This window comes from Natrix helvetica, assembly GCF_964273705.1.
Source record: "Natrix helvetica genome assembly, chromosome: 4".
In the NCBI taxonomy this organism is placed as follows: domain Eukaryota; kingdom Metazoa; phylum Chordata; class Lepidosauria; order Squamata; family Natricidae; genus Natrix; species Natrix helvetica.
In genome coordinates, this window is record NC_138550.1 from 2,053,957 (window position 1) to 2,074,804 (window position 20,848).

A 20,848-nucleotide genomic window follows, 5' to 3' on the forward strand; every position below is an offset into this window, starting at 1 on the left:
CATCATATATATTTAACTGTATTAAAGGGTCGTGGCATTAGGAAGGTTTAGATCAGGGGTGTCCAAACTTGGGAACTTTAAGACTTGTGGACTTCAACTCCCAGAATTCCCATGGCTGGGGAATTCTGGGAGTTGAAGTCCACAAGTCTTAAAGTTCCCAAGTTTGGACACCCCTGGTTTAGACCCTCTTCTAAAACATAAAATGAAAACTTTCTCACATTCTCATCTTTCCTATGACCTCCTCCTACTGATATATTATGTTTGATCAAGTGTTGTTTGTATCTTAAGATTTATGATCTCCGACTTACCACTTTGTTGTTTGTATGTATACTGAGAGTTTCTGCACCGGAGACAAAATCCTTGTGTGATTGATCTCACTTAGCCAATATTCTGTTCTAATGTTCTATGGGGTTTTCTGCCTGACCAGGGGGTTGGACTAGAAGACCTCCAAGGTCCCTTCCAACTCTGTTGTTCTATTCTATTCCATTCCTATTCCTATTCTTTGTTCTATTCTATTCTTAGTTCATATTCTATTCTACTCTACCCTACTCTACTCTATTCCTTCTCCTATTCTATTCCTATTCTTTGTTCTGTTCTATTCTTATTCCTATTCTTATTCCTATTCCATTCCAATTCTATTCTATTCCTTCTCCTATTCTATTCTATTCCATTCTGTTCCCTTCCCCTTCCATTCTAAAACATTGAAAAAAAGGCATTATAAGGTAAAGCAAAGCACTTAACCGAGGGGATTGCTGATCCCATTCACATAATGATAGGAAACGCAAGGATGCAAACTCAAAGCCAGCCATTGAGTTTGACTCCCAAGATGATGCCGGTTGCAGCACTTAGAAAAACGCTGTGGACGTTGCACAACAATAGACTGGGATCCCTTGCGTGTAATGACTTTAACAGGTGTAATCCTGTAGTAATTATATTCGGCCCATTAGTCAGCTGAAATCTTACGGTGTTCTCAACGGTTGTTAATTAAGTTTGACTTGCCTTTGATTGCTTAATGGAGCGATACGGCTGGCAGGTCAAACGTGCCTTGAGTGTCTTTTCGGGATTCATTGACGGCAACTGAAATAGTTTTTGTGTAAAGCTTCAACTCATTGTTGACCCCTGGTGAATGCCAAGGTTTTCAGTTGTGGTTTGCCATTGCTCGCTTCCCAGGTGATTGGCCCAAAGTCTTCCAGCTGGCATTCATCTTAAGGCAGAACTAGAACCCCCTGTCTCCTGGTGATTGGCCCAGGAGTTTGGCCCTGGTGATTGGCCCAGGAAAACCAGAGTTGAAGGAAACCTCAGAGGTCATCTAGTCCAACCCCCTGGTCAAGCACCATTCCAGATAAATGGCTGTCCAGTTTCTTCTTAAAAATCTCCAGTAATGAAGCACCCATAACTTCTGGTGGCAAGCTGTTCCACTGGTTAATTGTCCTCAGTGTCAGGAAATTTATCCTTATTTCCAGGTTGCTTCTCTGCTTGATTAGTTTCCATCCATTGCTTCTTATATGGCCTTCGGGGGCTTTGGAGGATAGCTTGACTCTCTCTTCTTTGGAGCAGCCCCTCAATATATTGGAAGACTGCTATCCTGTCTCCCCTGGTCCTTCCCTTCACTAAACTAGCCAGGCCCAGTTCCTGCAACCGTTCCTCCTACCGTATGTTTTATCCTCCAGTCCCCTAATCCTCTTTCTTGCTCTTCTCTGCACTCTTTCTAGAATATCCACATCTTTTTTACACTGGGGTGACCAAAACTGGATGCCGTATTCCAAGTGTGCCCTTACCAAGGCATAATAAACTGGTTCCCTGGAATAATAATAATATTAATCGTTACTTTTCTCTTTGTTCTCGTAGCTGATGTTTTCTTTCCTGTCTTACAGATACCAAAGTGCTAGAAAAATCCAACTTGGTTGAATTTTCTGTGCCGTTTCAAATCCCCTCTGGAGATCCTCAGATGGCAGGTCCCGCTTGCAGGTAACCCAAAATTCAGGCTGTCTTTGTTTTGTCTTCTGTTCTAACTTATTGAATTGGTTTGTCGCCCGTCTCGCCGCAAGGCCATTCTTCCGCTGCTTCAGAGAACCACAGTTCTCTGTAGGAGAAAAGCTAGAACCTTGGAGACAAAAATAAAGAAACAAGCAAACAAGCATCATGAGGACTAGGGACTCCATTTCAGGCGAAGCCATTTGAATAGGGAGTGTGTGCAAATTCTCGCAGGTTTCAGCAGTTGAATTGGGGACCTAGGAGGGTAGCTAAGCAGATGTCAATCATCTGAGGAGGGAAGAAGGGATGGGGATGGGGCAGACGAGCTGCAGAATCCGGCATGGTTTCTTGTGGGAAACTGAAAAGGGAGGGCAGGGCTGCCTCATGCCAGGAGCATGACCCGAATGGATTTCACGGAAGGGTCCTGCTCTCCTTTGCTGAATGGGCCGCTCCCTATTCCAGCAGGAAGGAAGGAAGGCTGCTGCAGGTCCCTTGATGTGCCAGGCTCTGCATCAGCTGCCCATCATTTGAGCTGGCATGATCCAGGGAGCAGCTGTAGAGGCTGCCAAGCCAGTAACTCTCCCCCTTCCCCGCCTCCCTCCCTCTCCCCCTTCCTTTCTTTCCTCCTGTCCCTTCCCCATCTTGCTTTCTTCCTTCCTTCCCTAGATCGTGCAATTTTTTTCCAAGAGGCAACCGGACTTTCTGTGTTTTTCTTTGAAGATGTTTCGCTCCTCATCCAAGAAGCTTCTTCAGCTCTGACTGGATGGTGGGGAAGGGAAGGATTGATACTCTTTGCAGACAGCTGGTCATCTGCATCCTTTGAGAGGGTCATTGAGGCCACCTGGAGGTTTTATCTGTGTCCTCAGGGTCCCCTGAGTGGTGCAACTGGTTCCTGTAGTCTGCAATTTCTCTCTCTCTGGAAATCCATCCCTACTCCCACAACCATTCCAAGGGTCTTCACCCCAAATTGTGTAGCTCAAAGTCCGTAGAGATTCTCAATCATCCAGGTTCACGATTGTCCCAAAGATGCTTTTTCAGGAGGCAGCTGGACTTTCTGTTTTTTTCTTTGAAAACATTTCACTTCTCATCCAAAAAGCTTCCTCAGCTCTGGCTAGATGGTGAAGGATGGAAGGATTGATGTTCCTTGCAGACACCTGGACATTTGCAGCCTTTTAGAGGGTCCTTGAGGCCACTTGGAGGTTTGTCTCTGTCCTCAGGGACCCCTGAGTGGTGCAAATGGGTGTGGAGCCTCCTTGGAGTTGCTTGAAAGGACTGTGTTGTAGACTGGAGATAGATGATGTCGTATCCCTCCCCATCTCTTGAGAGAGGGGCTCTTCAATTTGGACCAAGATGGCGTCTTTTGACCCCTCTTTCAAACCAGCAGTCCTCTCTGTCCAAAATGTGGACTTTGCTGTCTTCAAAAGAGCAGCCGTTGTCTTTTAAAGTGCAGATGGACCTCTGAATCTAGTCCTGATGGGTTTGTCGTCCTATGTCGTGCCATGCGCATGTGAAGTGGCTGTTTTGTTTCCCCAATGCGCAGATCTTCACATGCCTCACTGCTTATACCACCTTGCTCAGTTTATATCTGGCTGTTTTGCCCTTGGGGTGAACAAGCTTCTGCCTTAGCCTACTCTTGGGTTTGAAGTGTGTCCATATGTTGTGTTGGTCAAAGATCCTACTGAGCCTTTCCGACGTGCCTGCAACGTATGAGCTGACCTTTATTGTCCTCTTCATTGTCTGTCTATGGAGGTCATCCAGGTCACGGTTGCCCCAAAGGTGCTTTTTTTTTTCCTTCCAGAGGAAACTGGACTTCCTGGTTTTTCAAATTTTTCAAACCAGAAAGTCCAGTTGGCTCTTGAAGAAGCGAAAAATGCAACTTCGTTGTCTGTTAGGGAGGAGCTCCTGCAGAGTATTTTTGGAGATTTGATGAAGGCCTGGGATAGACATCCGTTCTGAGGGCTTCCTTGATAGGTTTTCATTCTTTTTCTTCCCCATCTTTGCTGGTAGGCCACACTGTGGTCAGATCTGGCTCAGACCCAGATAAGACAAAGCCTACTTTTCAAACAACCTCCATGTCATTCCGTGGTGTCCTAAGCAGAATTCAGGCGGTTCGGATCAGTTCAGGAGATCCGGATGCTAATTTTACATCTGGTTTGCCAAAGCAGTAGTTAAGCAGTGGAACTACTGGCCACCAGAAGCTGAGGATGCTCAATCCCTGGAGGCTTTTAAGAGAAGATCAAAGACAGTCCTTTGTCTGAAATGTTACAGGGCTTCCTACCTGAGCAGAGGTTGGACTAGAAGACCTCCAAGGTCCTCTCCAACGTTGTTATTCTGTTATCCAACCACAGATCTGGTTGGGTCAGATGCATTTGTGACAGGACACCCTGGGCAACTGCAGACTAGCTTCCGGTCAGTTTCACTCAAAGTCCTCTTTCTAGATTAAGGTTCTGGTTTCTAACCAAGAATGCCATTTGCCTGCAGCTCCAACCATCCGTCTTCCGCTTGCGTCCCTGGCACAGTTTGGGATCCTTCAACGCTGTTGACGTGCCTTCAGAATCGTCACAAAGCCAGCCTCTTGCAGTTGGAGACGGCCAATGGGGAGGTAAGCTTCGGACCTGGGTCTTTGGGCGGGAGAACCTCGCAGGAGCAATGATAGGGCTGGTAAGAAGAAGATCTGGAGAAGATTGTGGCATCTGGAGAACTTCTTGAAGAAGCCAAAGCGATCAAGCTTTCTTGCCTGGCATAATGTACAGGTAGCCTTGGTCCTCAGCTTACGACCACAATTGAGCCCCAAACCTCTGTGGCCAAGGGAGACAGTTGCTTAGTCAGTTTGGCCCCATCTTACAACCTTTCTTGCCCCAGTTGTTAAGTGAGTCGCTGCAGCTGTTAAAGTAGCCACTTCCCCAAAACAGGCTGCGTGGAGACTCCTGGGAGGGGCGAGGCCAGCCAGTCCTTGCAACTACCGGTTTGGAGATGTAAAATTAGCATCCAGTTCGCCTGACTTTGCTCGTCAGGAGGAGGTCACACCATGCCAGGACACTGCGAGCGTCATAAATACGAGCCGGTTGCCAAGCACCGGAATTTTTATCATGTGATCACGGGTGGGCTGCAATGGTCGTAAGTGGGAAAGACTGTCCTAAGCAGAATTCAGGCGGTTCGGATCAGTTCAGGAGATCCGGATGCTAATTTTACATCTGGTTCGCCGAAGCGGTAGTTGCAAGGACTGGCTGGCCCCTCCCCTCCCAGGAGTCCCCACGCAGCCCGTTTTGGATGCCAAGGTAAGTGCAGGGCCCACACGGGCCTTCTGGAAGTCTGGAAATGGGTTTGTTTTCAGCCTCCAGAGCCTGGGGGAGGCTGTTTTCGCCCTCCTGAGGCTCGAGAAAAGCCTCTGCAGCCTGGGGAGGGCGAAAACACCCCCACTGGCAGTGGTGCCGGAGGCTGAGTAGGCCACACTCCCAATTGCCACGCCCTCAGCAACCGGGCAGAGAAGCAGTTGCTAAAATTTTTCAATCCCACCCCTTTTTTCATAAGTCCCTTTTTTTCCATGCCATTGCAACTTCTAACAGCCACTAAACAAACAGTTGTAAGTCGAGGACTAGACGTAAACCAGGTTTGCTACAGGAAGAGAGAGTTTCCCACTCCCACAGGGGGAGATTTCTGAGCTTCAGTGGTTTAGCCATTGAAATAGGTCCACTCTTGATTCAGAAGCAAGAGGAGTTATTCTGAATGCTCCGTGAAGTCATCGTTGCCCCCCCAGAGGCTGTGATGACCACAGACCTTCTAAAGCACAAATAAATCTAGGGAGGAAATCGTGACTTCTCATGATGCCCTGAAGTTCTTGAAGTCTTCCTTGTTTTTGTGACCTGAGGATTTGCTTACCTGGAGACACAAAAATGACCTGACAGCAGGGGTGAGATTCAGCCGGTTCGGACCGGTTCAGATGAACCGGTAGCTCCAACGATCAGCTGAGAGAGAACCGGTAGCTCCGACAATCAGCTGAAAGAGAACCGGTAGCTCCGACGATCAGCTGAGAGAGAACCGGTAGCTCCGACAATCAGCTGAAAGAGAACCGGTAGCTCCGACGATCAGCTGAGAGAGAACCGGTAGCTCCGACAATCAGCTGAAAGAGAACCGGTAGCTCCGACGATCAGCTGAGAGAGAACTGGTAGCTCCGACGATCAGCTGAGAGAGAACCGGTAGCTCCGACGATCAGCTGAAAGAGAACCGGTAGCTCCGACGATCAGCTGAGAGAGAACTGGTAGCTCCGACGATCAGCTGAGAGAGAACCGGTAGCTCCGACAATCAGCTGAAAGAGAACCGGTAGCTCCGACGATCAGCTGAAAGAGAACCGGTAGCTCCGACGATCAGCTGAGAGAGAACTGGTAGCTCCGACGATCAGCTGAGAGAGAACCGGTAGCTCCGACGATCAGCTGAAAGAGAACCGGTAGCTCCGACGATCAGCTGAGAGAGAACCGGTAGCTCCGACAATCAGCTGAAAGAGAACCGGTAGCTCCGACGATCAGCTGAGAGAGAACCGGTAGCTCCGACGATCAGCTGAGAGAGAACTGGTAGCTCCGACGATCAGCTGAGAGAGAACCGGTAGCTCCGACAATCAGCTGAAAGAGAACCGGTAGCTCCGACGATCAGCTGAGAGAGAACCGGTAGCTCCGACGATCAGCTGAGAGAGAACCGGTAGCTCCGACGATCAGCTGAAAGAGAACCGGTAGCTCCGACGATCAGCTGAGAGAGAACCGGTAGCTCCGACAATCAGCTGAAAGAGAACCGGTAGCTCCGACGATCAGCTGAGAGAGAACCGGTAGCTCCGACGATCAGCTGAGAGAGAACCGGTAGCTCCGACGATCAGCTGAGAGAGAACCGGTAGCTCCGACGATCAGCTGAAAGAGAACCGGTAGCTCCGACAATCAGCTGAAAGAGAACCGGTAGCTCCGACGATCAGCTGAAAGAGAACCGGTAGCTCCGACAATCAGCTGAAAGAGAACCGGTAGCTCCGACAATCAGCTGAGAGAGAACCGGTAGCTCCGACGATCAGCTGAAAGAGAACCGGTAGCTCCGACGATCAGCTGAAAGAGAACCGGTAGCTCCGACGATCAGCTGAAAGAGAACCGGTAGCTCCGACGATCAGCTGAAAGAGAACCGGTAGCTCCGACGATCAGCTGAGAGAGAACCGGTAGCTCCGACGATCAGCTGAGAGAGAACCGGTAGCTCCGACGATCAGCTGAGAGAGAACCGGTAGCTCCGACGATCAGCTGAGAGAGAACCGGTAGCTCCGACTATCAGCTGAGAGCAAACTAGCGCCAAGGGCAGGCAGGCGGGCCAACCTGATTGTTGGAGCTACCAGTTCAGTCTCAGCTGATTAATGGAGCTACTGGTTTGTTCTCAGCTGATTTTCGGAGCAAACCGGTAGCTCCACCGACCAGCTGAGACCGAACTAGTAGCTCCAACAATCAGGTTGGTCCGCCTGTCCGCCTGCCCTTGGCGCTTTACTTACTTATATCCTCTCAGCTGATTAGCGCAGCAGCGCGGATTGCCGCACCTCATCTGCATTACCAAGAAGTCACATGGAAGGTAAGTTTTGGTAAATTGCGCACGCAGCGAAACGAGCAATCGCAGCACCGGTTGTTAAACTGGTAGGATCCCACCACCACTGCCTGGACAACGTCTTTCTCTGCCTTGCAGATGGCCTACAAGGTGTATGAATTGAACCAGGTACTCCAAGCGAAGGATGCGGCACTGGGGGACCAGAAGGACAGGTAAGGGCTCTCTCTCTCTAGGTGCAGGCCTGGAAGCCTGGACCTCTTGCCCCAGGTGGAAGATGGACGGGGTTATTTGAGAGCTGGGCTCTTGGGGGGGGGGCAAAGGGGGATCCTTGGCATTCTTTACCTGTGAGCCCCAACTGTGGCAGCTTTAAGGTGTTTGGACTTCAGCTCCCAGAATTCCCCAGCAGGCTCTCCTGGCTTTCGTGCTAAGGCGGGACTAGAATTCACCGTCTCCTGTTGATTGGTTTAGGCACCCAACTGACTTTCAGTTGGGTGTAGGGGGCTACGGTGCTGGCTTATATACTAGGAGGCTGGGAGTTCTAGTCCCGCCTAAGGCACGAAAACCAGTTGGATGACTTTGGGCCAGTCACCAGGAGGCTGGGAGTTCTAGTTCTGCCTTAGGCATGAAAGCCAGTTGGATAACTTTGGGCCAGTCACCTGGAGGCTGGGAGTTCTAGTTCTGCCTTAGGCATGAAAGCCGGCTGGGTGACATTGGGCCAGTCACCAGGAGGCTGGGAGTTCTAGTCCCGCCTAAGGCATGAAAGCCAGTTGGATGACTTTGGGCCAGTCACCAGGAGGCTGGGAGTTCTAGTTCTGCCTTAGGCATGAAAGCCAGTTGGATGACTTTGGGCCAGTCACCAGGAGGCTGGGAGTTCTAGTTCTGCCTTAGGCATGAAAGCCGGCTGGGTGACATTGGGCCAGTCACCAGGAGGCTGGGAGTTCTAGTTCTGCCTAAGGCATGAAAGCCGGCTGGGTGACATTGGGCCAGTCACCAGGAGGCTGGGAGTTCTAGTTCTGCCTAAGGCACGAAAGCCAGTTGGATGACTTTGGGCCAGTCACCAGGAGGCTGGGAGTTCTAGTCCCGCCTTAGGCACGAAAACCAGTTGGATGACTTTGGGCCAGTCACCAGGAGGCTGGGAGTTCTAGTCCCGCCTTAGGCACGAAAACCAGTTGGATGACTTTGGGCCAGTCACCAGGAGGCTGGGAGTTCTAGTTCTGCCTTAGGCATGAAAGCCAGTTGGATGACTTTGGGCCAGTCACCAGGAGGCTGGGAGTTCTAGTTCTGCCTTAGGCACGAAAACCAGTTGGATGACTTTGGGCCAGTCACCAGGAGGCTGGGAGTTCTAGTTCTGCCTTAGGCACGAAAACCAGTTGGATGACTTTGGGCCAGTCACCAGGAGGCTGGGAGTTCTAGTCCCGCCTTAGGCACGAAAACCAGTTGGATGACTTTGGAGCCCATCCATCTCCCACACTCAGCCTAACCTTCCTCGCAGGGTTGTCGTTGGGAAAACAGGAGGAAGGAGAATTAGGTACATGCACCACCTTGAGTGACTTATTATGTAAAGTAATAAAAGGCAGGCTTGGGGGGGGGGGGAGGGGAAATCAAATAAATAGAAGAAGTCCGGACATGCCCCTGTTTTATTGCCCCGAAGGTGAGATTTTGGGAGGAAGCAAACGTCTCCCCCGTTCCTCTATTTCAGGCTGGCCGTTCTGAGCTGCCAACTGTCGACTCTGCAGGGCTGGCGCTGCCAACTGCAAAGCCAGGCGGAGGAGCTGCGGGGCAGGAACGGCGCCCAGAAATCCCAGTACGATTCTCTGCAGAGGCTTTTCCAGCAGCAGGAGAGGGCATTTCGCCAGGCCCAGGAAAAGGGGGAGCAGCTACTCCAGCAGGTCCTGCAGAGGAAGGCGGACTGGGCCCAGCAGGAGAACCAGAGGATCGAAAGGTGAGGAGGGGGTCGGGAGCTGAGTCAGATGCGGGGGGGGGGGGGCTCTTTGAAGACCTGGAGGGGCCCTAGGTGCTCTCCAAGCTCGGTTGTTTTCTTGCAGACGTTTCTTCACCTAGCTGGGGAATATCATCAGTGCCGAGAAGAATTGGGCAGTTGCACTGATGAGGTTCCCCAATTGGGTCATGAAACGTCTGCAAGAAAATGACCAAGCTCAGAGACCACCAAGGACCCCACAGTCATCGGTTGTCTTCCTCTCTTCCTCCTCCTCCTCTTCTTCCCCACCACTACCTCAAACTCCACTCTCTTCTTGCACTGATGATGTTACCTAGCTGGGTCATGAAATGTCTGCAGGGAAACGACCAAGCTCAGAGAGCACCAAGGACCCCACAGTCCTCCTCCTCCTTCCCCTCTTCTTCTTCTTCTTCTCTTCTTCCACTTCCCCCTCCTATTCTTCCTCCTTCTCTCTCCAAACCCCACTCCCTTCTAGCACTGATGATGTTCCCTAGTTGGGTCATGAAACGTCTGCAAAAAAACAAAGCTCAGAGAGCACCAAATAACCAGGCATTCCTCTTCCTCCTCCTCCTCCTCCTCCTCCTCTCCACAAACCCCTTTCCCTACTAGCACTGATGATGTTCCCTAGTTGGGTCTTGAGACGTTTGCAAGCAAACAGCCAAGCTGAGGAACTTAGAAAGACTTGATTGCATCCAGTTTGCCCTTTGAGTTTGTTTATTTTATTGTCTTTTTTCGTTTGAACTGTTAAGAGTTTTTAATTACTATTTTAATATTCTCTTCTTTAATTTTTTTTCGGGCGATGCACAGGGGTTCGTCCCAAGCACGTTTAAACTCAGTTGCTGTTGTCTCACCTATTCCCTCCCCTGGAAGTTGGTTCCAAGCTTCCAAAACTTTCCAAAGTAAAATAAAATAGGTCAATCTCTCCTCTTTTTTTCCCTCGCAGGGAGAAGCAAACCCAACTCACCAGGGATCTGCAGGCGGCCACCAGCTCCATACTCAGCGTAAAGATGTGAGTTTGCCATATCTCAAGCCTGTGCAAACGTCCTCCTCGGGTGTCACCCCACCTGGCAGGTGTCCATACAGGCAGTCTTCCACTTACGACGGTTGCTGAGCTGGCCAGGACAGTCGTAAGTCCCCAAAGGGTCATCCCTTGACCGTAACAGATTCCTTCTCCTTTTGGGGTGTCTTTAGGCAAACGCCCCGGTCATTAAGCGAACCCCCCTGGTCGTTAATCAAACCCGTCTTTTGCTGGCAGGTGTGATTTTGCTAGAAACCAGACGTAAACATTTGGCGTATACGTTTAGCAAATCAATAAGGAATAAAATAAAATTAAGAAAAGATCAGGAGGAAACTGAGCAGTCAGATCCTTTTAGCGACCCCATAATGGCTTGCGGGATGGAGTCTGGGAAACTGGAGCTAGCAGAGAGTATTTTACTGGCCGGATGCCTTTCCTGTCACCAGGGGGGAGCTTTGTTCGGCAGATATAGTCTCGTTGTGCCCAGAGAGAGAAATATCTGGCTCTACCTAGGATCGAACTCACAGCCCACCTGATTGTGAGGCTAGAGCTCCACCTCTAGGCCACACTACCCGGGAGGAAACAGAGCAATACTTTAACTGAAATGTTTTAAAAGTTTCTTCTGAACGTTCTCCTTCATTAGAGACTCAGAAAAAATGAAAACAGGAGAGAAGAAATCGGCCAACAGACAGGACTCCGAAGAGAAGAAAGGAGCTGAAAAATTGTGGAAAAGGCCCTTCAGGTAAGGGGTTACCTTTAGCACAGGGGTGTCCAAACTTGAGAACTTTAAGACTTGTGGACTTCAACTCCCAGAATTCCCCAGCCAGCCATGCTGGCTGGGGAATTCTGGGAATTGAAGTCCACAAGTCTTAAAGTTCTCAAGTTTGGACACCCCTGCTTTAGCAGGTGATCTCTCCTGCCTGCAGGCGGTCCTTGACTTACAGCCATTCGCTTAGTGACTGTTCAGAGTTATGACGGCAGTGGGAACAGGAACTTACGTCTGGTTTTCGCTTTCCAGCATCCTTGGGCATCATGTGATCAAAATTCAGACACTTGGCAACTGACTCGTATTTACGACGGTCTCAGCAACCACGGGAGGGTGGTAGTCAGGTGACCGTCACTGGCGACCTTCATTTTTTTCACTGCCACTGTCGCTTTGAACGGTCCCGAAACGAACGGTTGTAATTTGAGGACTACCTTTTTCCCCGCTCCCCCCCCCCCCCCCCCCCGGTCTTCCTTCGATGGATCGGAGCGCACCGAAAGGTTTTCCCCATCCCTGCTTTCCTTTTTCTTCCTCAGGTCGGCCTCTGCCACTTCGCTCAGCACCGCCAGGTACAAGCAGGTGATGAAAGGCTGGTTTGAGTAAGTGGTTTACTCCGCCCTTCCTGGTCTTGGACGGAAAAAATATTTTTTTAAAAAGAAACACCCGATGGGTCTATTTCCAAAATCCATGCGCTCTTGCAATCGGGCAGTTTTACAATGGCATCCATACATTCTGGACAGTGGTGGGTTGCACATTTCCTTACCACTGGTCCTTCCGCATGCACCTTCCGCGCATACGGCCGGCCCAGGGGTGGGTTCCTGCCAGTTCTAACCTCTTCTATAGTAGAGGTTCCACAAATCTACAGTGCCGTTTAGAACCGGTTCCAACTCCCTCCCCCCGCCCGTCCGCACATCATCAAGAGGAAGAGCGAGAGGAGGAATTCTGGGAGTTGAAGTCCACAAGTCTTAAAGCTGTCAACTTTGAACACCCCTGGGGTTTCTTTTTCCTAAAGGGTTAGGGGTGCAAGGGTCTTGTAACTTGACAGCTTTAAGACTTGCACACTTCAATGCCAGAGTTCCTGAGCCAACATGACCGGAGGAGGAATTCTGGGAGTTGAAGTCCACAAGTCTTAAAGCTGTCAAGTTTGAACACCCCAGGGGGGGGGAGTTCTAAGGGGTTAGGGGTGCGAGGGTCTTGTAACTTGAGAGCTTTAAGACTTGTGTGCTTCAAATGCCAGAGTTTCTGAGCCAACATTTTGGTTGCTAAGCAAGAGCGTTGTTAAGTGAGTTTCACCACATTTTACAAGGTGGCCATGCCCACCTGGTCACTGGCTGGCAAGCCACTCCCACGCGTCCACATGGCTGGCAAGCCACTCCCACCCAGCCACATGGCTGGCAAGCCACTCCCACCCAGCGACATGGCTGGCAAGCCACTCCCACCCGGTCACATGGCCAGCAAGCCACTCCCACCAGGCCACATGGTTGGCAAGCCACTCCCACAAAGCAGGCCACACCTACAGAAGAGGTTCTAAAAAGTTTTGAAACCCACCACTGGTTCCGGATTCTTTTACTGCCAGTTTGCTCAGGGACGCGCTTGATATGCGCTACGTTTGCAGGCGCAGTAGCGAAAAAACTGCTTCTGCCCAGAAGCAAAAAACAAGATGGCAGCATCGGCTACCACCCCCGATAGAACCGGTTTGGGGGCATGGCCGACCGAGTTACTATCTACTCGGCTGAACTAGTAGTAACCCACATCCGGGCCAGCCTCAAAAACGTGCCTAAATAGGACGGCATAGAGCCGTGGCAAGGCGGTGGGCACGCCCACAATTTCCACTACCAGCTCAGGCGAACCAGTCCAAACTGGCTGAGTACCACCTCTGCCTGCGGTGGAAGAAAGCTGGCTGTAAATGGGCCGAGGCGGGAGGAGGAGGAGGCGTGGCCAAGGGTAGGAGGAGCCTGAAGGTCCCATTCCGTTCCTCAGATCGGTTGAGGAAGGATGAAAATTCAGAGGAGCGGGTTGGTTTGCAAAAGCATTAGCTGAGTCAGTGTCGTAAAGCATTTTCCACGCCTGTTATGGAGTTGCCATGATGAGGAAAGAGGGGAGCGCACTCCACGCATACCTTTTTTACATCGTGGCGACCAGAACTCCATGCAAATATTCCAAGTGTGGCCTTCCCAAGGCCTTATAAAGGGGTATTAACCCTTCCATTGATGTTGATTCTCTCCCTCTGTTGATGCAGCCTAGAACTGTGTTGGCTTTTTTGGCAGCTGCTGCCCACGGCTGGCTCCTATTTAAATGGTTGTCCATTAGGACTCCAAGATCTCTTTCACAGTTACTACTGTTGAGCAAGGTATCACCTATACCTTACCTGTGCATTCCGTTTTCCTTGCCTAAATGTAGAACCTGACTCTCCCGTGTGTGTCTTCTCTTAAAGGGGCAGCCTTCTTTGTGCCGAGGGGGCGAGTCCGTAGGACACAGATACTACGATGATGTGTCTGCTTTTTTCCTCTACTTTGTAGCCTCCTATTCTAATGGTGCAAAAATCAAACAAACACACACACACACACACACACACACACACACACACGATCGATGTAGCAATATAAGAAAGCGTTGATAAGAAAAAGAAAGGCTCACATTTGGTGGGAAAAACCCCCAGGGCTACAGTAATTATTCCTCAAACCAGCGAATGTGTGAGTGCTCAACATCATTTTTCTGCATTTGCAAGTTTCAGGCTCAAACGTGGGAATTCGGTCAGTAGCTGGTCGGTGGACCAGTACTGCAGCTTGCCTTCCTGCGTGGCCGCCCGCCTCCCTTCCGGCGTGGCCGATGAGCAAGTAAGGCGCTTTGTTCCGACATCCGTCCATCGTCCCTTAACCATTTTGCTACCCTGGTTTAATTCTGGCTATTGTGCCCCAAGGCTCAGGTGAGAATGAGGTACTCCTCGGCTTAACGGCTGCAATTGAGGCCAACATTTCCGTTGCTAAGCGGGACACTTGTTAAACGACTCCGTTTTACGACCTTTCCTGCCACCGTTGGTAAGGGAATCGCTGCCGTGGTGAAGTTAGGAACACGGTCGTCAAGTGAATCAGGCTTCCCCATCGACTTCGCTTGTCATAAGGTCGCGAAAGGGGATTCACATGACCCCGGGACTCTGCGACCGTCGTAAACACGAGTCAGTTGGCAAGTGACTTTGATGATGTGGCCACGGGGACGTTGCAAACTGTGAAAAATGGTCATGTCCCTGTTTTCAGTGCTGTTCTAACTTCAGACGGTCACTAAGAGAACCGTTGTAAGTCGAGGACCCATTGGTGGGGGTTTTCCACCAGCCTCAACATCCTAAATTTACCAGTATAGCTATTCCTCGGCTTACAACTGTAATGAAGTCCAGAACTACTGTCATCAGTTGCACCGGTCATTAAGTGGGTCGCCATGCCGGATTTTATGACCTTTTTCTTGCAGAGGTCATTTAGGGAATGTAGTGTGGACATTAAGCAAACCCCTTGACCACAATGGGTGCATTTTACCAAAGGAAGCAGAAGGATGTCGCTCTGTGAGTGAGACGTATAGAATCTGTGTCGTAGGTAGTCTGGGAGAGGTGTGTCGTAACTTTGAATGGTCACTAAACAAACTGGTTGTAAGTTGAGGACTGTATTCACCAGCCATCGCTTTCTCCCCAGGTGCTCCTGTGGCCACTGAAGCCCCATGGGCCAAGCTGCACCCCTCGGCCACAGAGCTAACCAGAGAATAGGGTTAAATAACGTTTAGTTAGAACAGCAGTGGACAAAATGGGGCACGACCAGTTCTCACCCTTACAACCGGCGTTTCCCCCTCGTTTCTGGCTAAAAAAAGCCCCATGGCAAACAATGGTTTGACGTAACGACCATCACGTTCACTTAATAAGGACTATGTCCACTTAATGACCATTGATTTAACCACCGCGAAAAAAGGCTTGTAAAATTGCTTTACAGCTGTCTTAGATAGATATAGATAAAAGAGAAAGAGATAGAGAGATGATAGAGATAGATAGATGATAGATAGATGATAGATAGATAGATAGATAGATAGATAGATAGATAGATGATAGACAGACAGACAGACAGACAAGAGAGAGAGAGATACTTAGATATAGATGAAAGAGAGAGAGATGAAAGAGAAAGATAGATAGATAGATAGATAGATAGATAGATAGATAGATAGATAGATGATAGATAGATAGATAGATAGATAGATAGATAGATATAGATAGAAGAGATACAGATAGATAGATAAATAGATAGATAGACAGACAGACAGACAGACAGAGAAATACTTAGAGATAGATAAATGAAAGAGATAGAGATAGATAGATAGATAGATAGATAGATAGATAGATAGATAGATAGATAGATAGATAGATAGATAGATTAGATAGATAGATAGATAGATAGATAGATTAGATAGATAGATAGATAGATGATAGATAGATGATGATAGATAGATAGATAGATAGATAGATAGATAGATAGATAGATAGATAGATAGATAGAAGAGTTGTAGATAGATAGACAGACAAATGAGAGTGAGAGAGAGATACTTAGTGATAGATAGATGAAAGAGAAAGATAGATGAGATAGATAGATAGACAGACAGACAGACAGACAGACTCAATGAGGGTCATAAGTGGAGGACTATGGTCAGTCCCACCTCAAGGCCCCAGAGTCAGGTCGGCTGTCGTATCTTGAGCCCATTCTTCTCTGCTCCCTTCTCCAGGAAGACCACCTCTCGGAGATCCACGCGGTCACCTTCAGCCCAAACTCAGGCCTGCTGGCCACGGGTGGCACGGACAGGCTGATTAAGCTTTGGAGTGTGGCTGGAGGTAAGTGGATGACTGAAGGGGTCACTTGTCTCTCTTGGACGGCATCCATTCAGACACGGGTCAGGAACAAGCCAACTTCCCCAGGAGTCCCCGTCCTTATAAGCCCCTTTTATTTCATTGACAGTGAATTCCTCTCCAGCCATGTCTTTCCTCTCCCACAGTCTTTCCAGATAGGTCACACTTACCGACTGATCAGTCTTGGAGAGTGACCAGGCCGATGTGTTTCAGACTCCACCGCAATACTTGGCAAGGATGCAGGAATGAACGAATGGCCTCCTGCAAACTCCACTCCCCTTTCGCCCCTCTTTTATTTCCTCTGGGAGGGGCCTTTCATTGTCCACCTGTGGCCTTACTCCCAAGTCGACCCCTGTTCCTTAGTCGTTCCCTTCTCCTGGCAGCTCTGCGCATGCGCCCACTGGGAACAGGCTTCAGCTGTTCTTCTGCCCCACTGATCTCCGACTCCGAAGGCAGCTGATAACTGTCAGAGGGCTCTGCCCCCCCCCCCTCTGCCCTCCTCAGAGCCTTCCCCAGACTCCAGGACTGGCCCAGGTTCCTCCCCAACCTCCTCACTGTCCGAATCTGCAGCCAGCTCCACTGGTGGGCCATAACCCAAATCTAAGATCTTTCCAACCCTCTGCAGTACTGCCTTTTAACCACTCTTCCATCAGGGTCCTTCCTTCTCTCCTTCCCTCCCTCCTTCCTTCCTTGGAAGGACGGAAGGCTGAGCCAACCTCCAGCCGGTCAAGATCGAACTGCTGGCAGCCGGCGGTCAGCAGAAGTTGGCCTGCACTGCTCCATTTTAACCCCTGCTCTACCACAGCTCTTGTGCTGCCCCTCTGTTGCGCACATGCTCCCATCAAGGTCTAAAAAGGGAGGGGGGGCTTCGATAGAGTCCCTTCCTCCTTGCAGATGTTGGCCCCTCCCTCTGGACACCTCTGGCTTTTGAGCTTCTGCCCTTTGGGGTCTTTTTCAGGCTGCTTGGAGAAGAAGGAAGCCTTTGACGGGTCCAGTGGGAGCATCACCAGCCTGGCCTTCGACCCCTCGGTGAGCGCAAAGTCGGTTTGTAGGAAAACTGTGCTGGACCTTTGCAGGTGATGTGAGGAGAAGAGAGCTGAGGGCAGGTGGTCCTCGACTTACGACCTCTCGTTTAGCGACCGTCCAAAGTTACAACGGCACTGAGAAAAGTAAATGATGTCTGTTTTTCACACGTATGACGGTAGTAGCTTCCCAGTGGTTACGTGATGCAAAATTCGGACATGTGGCGACTGCTTCATACTTATGACCATTGCAGCGTCTATGGGGTCATGCGATCCCCTTTTGTGACCTTCTGACCCGCAAAGCCAGAATTCCCCTAACGACCGCGTTGCTCACTTAACAACTGTGGGGATTCACTGAAAGCAAACCATGGGTTCGCTTAACGACCGTGGGGTTCAGTTAGAGACCCCTGGGAAAAGCAAAAAAAAAGAGGTTGTGAAATCGGGTGAGTCGCATGGCCAAAATACTTTAGGACCATGAGGATTTCAGCTCCATTACGGTCGTATGTCAAGGACCACCTGTCACAAGCTGGACAAGGTTTTGTATTTGAGCTGGGAAGAGGCAGCTCCCATCGCTCCCAGATGTCAGGTTGTTTTCCTCCGACTGTGAAAACTTTCTTGACTTCTGGTTTTTCTGACTTTAAACTTGGTGTAGTTTTAAGAGGCTTTTTGTTTTAAATGGGCTGCAGAGGTTTTAGCAGTAGAGATGGTCCTTTCAGCGGCTGACCAGAATACTTTAAACATCTGAAATGTTTTGGGAATTCCCCTGTGGGGTTTCAGCAGGGAAAGACAGAGGCAGACAAAGAGAAAGGAAGGAAGGAAGGAAGGAAGGAAGGAAGGAAGGAAGGAAGGAAGGAAGGGAGAAAGAGAAGAGAAAGAAAAACCACAAAAGAGAAAAAAGGAAGGAGGAAGAAAAGAAAGGGAATGAAGGAAGGGAACGAAGGAAAGAGAACAAGAGAAAGAGAAAGAAAGACCACAAAAGAGAAAAAGGAGGGAAAGAGGGAGGGAAGGAAGGAAGGAAGGAGAAAACAACAAGAGAAAGAGAAGAAGGACCACAAAAGAGAAAGAGAAAAGGGAAGGAGGGAGGAAAGGAAGGAAGGAAGGAAGGAAGGAGGAAGACAACAAGAGAAAGAGAAAGAAAGGCCACAAAAGAGAAAGTGAAAAAGGAGGGAGGGAGGAAAGGAAGGAAGGAGAAAGACAACAAGAGAAAGAAAGAAAGACCACAAAAGAAAAAAGAGAAAAAAAGAGAAAGATAACACAAGAAGATCACAAGAGAGAAGAAGAAGAAGAAGGAAGGAAATCTTACAGCACAAAGTGCGATCAGGGGGTCCTCACTGGGGGAGGGGGCGACGTCTCCAGCCACTCGGAGTCCCTGAACCACCAGATGGGCAGCAAATAAATGTGAGAAATAAAATGGGAAAATGGGTTCGAAAGCGTCTTTCCCACTGACGTCCAGCAGAGGGCAGTCAAAACCGCTGATGAAAGCTTCAGCCAAAGGCACAAAATTCCCATCAACTCAACATCTGGGGACTCTGGAGGAGTTTTCTGCCTTTGTCAATGATTGGCTTGTATTGCTGATTTTTTCTTTTACGTTCCATTTTTTTAAAAATCCCACCTCTATTATTTTGATAAACAACTCAAAATGGCCAGCATACCAAATATTCCCTTCTCCTCCTACTTTCCCCCGCAATGACAACAACCCTGCGAGGTGGGTTGGGCTGAAAGAGATCGACTGGCCCAAAGTCATGCAGCCAGCTTCCCTGCCTAAGGCGGGACTAGAACTCACCGTCTCCTGGTGATTGGCCCAAAGTCACCCAGTCGGCTTCCCTGCCTAAGGCGGGACTAGAACTCACCGTCTCCTGGTGATTGGCCCAAAGTCACCCAGCCGGCTTTGATGCCTAAGGCGGGACTAGAACTCACCGTCTCCTGGTGATTGGCCCAAAGTCACCCAGCCATGTTTCATAGCTATGCACTAGAATTCCCAGGTCTCCTGGTGATTGACTCAAAGTCACACAGCTGGTGTCCCTATCCGAGGCAGGACTAGAATTCCCAAGTCACCTGGTGATTGGCCCAGAGTCACCCAGCAGTCTTTGACCTGCGTGTTCTTTGAAGCACCTCAAGCCCCCGTGGGAAGCTTGGAGAAGGTCCTTTGGCTTTCAAAGGAGAAAGTCCCTCGGAGGAATCGTTTTCACCCAACAGGGAAGGAGAAGTGGGGGAAGCTTCCAAGGAGAACTTCAGTTGCTTCCTGCCCCATAACAAAGGGTGGTGGTGGTGTTACCTCTTCTTCTGCCCCTGATATGGCTGGGTTCTTTTCTTCAAACCTTCTCCTTGTTTAGGGCTGTTGCATCTTAGCCGCCACGTACGACAACGCTGCCCAGTTGTGGAAAGTGGGGGACAGCAGGGTTCAGGTGAGTCCATCCGGGGTGGGCTTTGTGGGGTGGGTGGCGTGGGGGAGAACCCCCCCCCAATCCTCACCAGCTAAAATCTGGTCGGAGGAGGTTGGGTGCCAGAGCTCCAAAGGAGGCCAAAGCAGGACCCTGGGGGGTGGGGGGTATGGGGGGCTGGGGGCTGGGGTCTTCAGAAGAAGGCAAGAACTAAGTTCTACGGAGGTCGGGGGCATTGGCAGAAGCTTGTGGGTTTGATTGTCCTCGTCTTAGCCCATTGTCCGCACTACCAGGAAGACCTCGCCAGGAAATCAACTCTCTGGGAGGTCCAATCACTTCTATTGGTTATTGATTTTGTGGATCATAATCGCAAAGTGAGAGAAATTTTGTGGTATCTCCTCCTTCTTCTCCTCCTCATTCTCCTCCTGCTCGACATCTCCTGCTCCTTGTTCTCTTACTACTCTTCTTCTCTTCCTCTTCTCTTTCTCATCCTTAACTTTCCCCCATCTTCCATCTCTTTCTTCTCTTTCCTTTCTCTGCTCGTTTGTCTCCTTCTCGTCTTCTTTTTCTTCTCCTTCTGTTTATCTTCTCCTCATCTATCTTCCTCTTCCTATCTATCTATCTATCTAGCTAGCTAGCTAGCTATCCATCTAATCTAATCTATCTATCCATCTATTTATCTGTGTATCCATCCATCTATATCTATCTTATCCATTCATATCTATCCATTTATCTATCTATCTATCTATCTATCTATCTATCTATCTATCTATCTATCTATCCATCCATCCATCCATCCATCCATCCATCCATCCTCTATCTCTGTCTATCCTCTCCATCCTTCCATCCATCCATCCATCCATCCATCCATCCATCCATCCATCTATCTCTAATCTATTGCTTGTCACCTGTCTCATCTATCTGCCAATATCTATCTGTCTTTCTGTCTGTCTGTCTGTCTGTCTGTCTATCTATCTATCTATCTATCTATCTATCTATCTATCTATCTATCTATCTATCTATCTATCTATCTATCTATCTATCTATCTATCCATGCATCTATATGTATCTTATCCATATGTATCTATCTATCTATCTGTCTGTCTGTCTGTCTGTCTGTCTGTCTGTCTGTCTGTCTGTCTATCTATCTATCTATCTATCTATCTATCTATCATCTATCTATCTATCTATCTATCTATCTATCTATCTAATCTATCCATCTTTTTATCTATCCATCCATCCATCTATATGTATCTTATCCATCCATCCATCCATCTCTATATCTATCTATCTATCTATCTATC

The 20,848-nt window shown here is 49.2% G+C and overlaps 1 protein-coding gene across 2 annotated transcripts in view; it reads left to right on the plus strand.

The window, feature by feature from the left end:
* Positions 1-20,848, plus strand: part of ATG16L2 (autophagy related 16 like 2) — a 31,864-nt gene that overhangs the window by 4,988 nt on the left and 6,028 nt on the right. Inside the window, exons 2-12 of one of the 2 annotated variants that reach the window (XM_081952873.1) lie at positions 1,875-1,968; positions 4,456-4,576; positions 7,672-7,745; positions 9,233-9,475; positions 10,434-10,499; positions 11,149-11,247; positions 11,805-11,867; positions 13,997-14,105; positions 16,021-16,126; positions 17,100-17,170; positions 19,497-19,568. In XM_081952873.1, coding sequence (XP_081808999.1) covers positions 1,875-1,968; positions 4,456-4,576; positions 7,672-7,745; positions 9,233-9,475; positions 10,434-10,499; positions 11,149-11,247; positions 11,805-11,867; positions 13,997-14,105; positions 16,021-16,126; positions 17,100-17,170; positions 19,497-19,568 — 1,118 coding nt within the window. The remainder of the gene's footprint in view (positions 1-1,874; positions 1,969-4,455; positions 4,577-7,671; positions 7,746-9,232; positions 9,476-10,433; positions 10,500-11,148; positions 11,248-11,804; positions 11,868-13,996; positions 14,106-16,020; positions 16,127-17,099; positions 17,171-19,496; positions 19,569-20,848) is intronic. The other variant, XM_081952874.1, reaches the window with a different exon arrangement.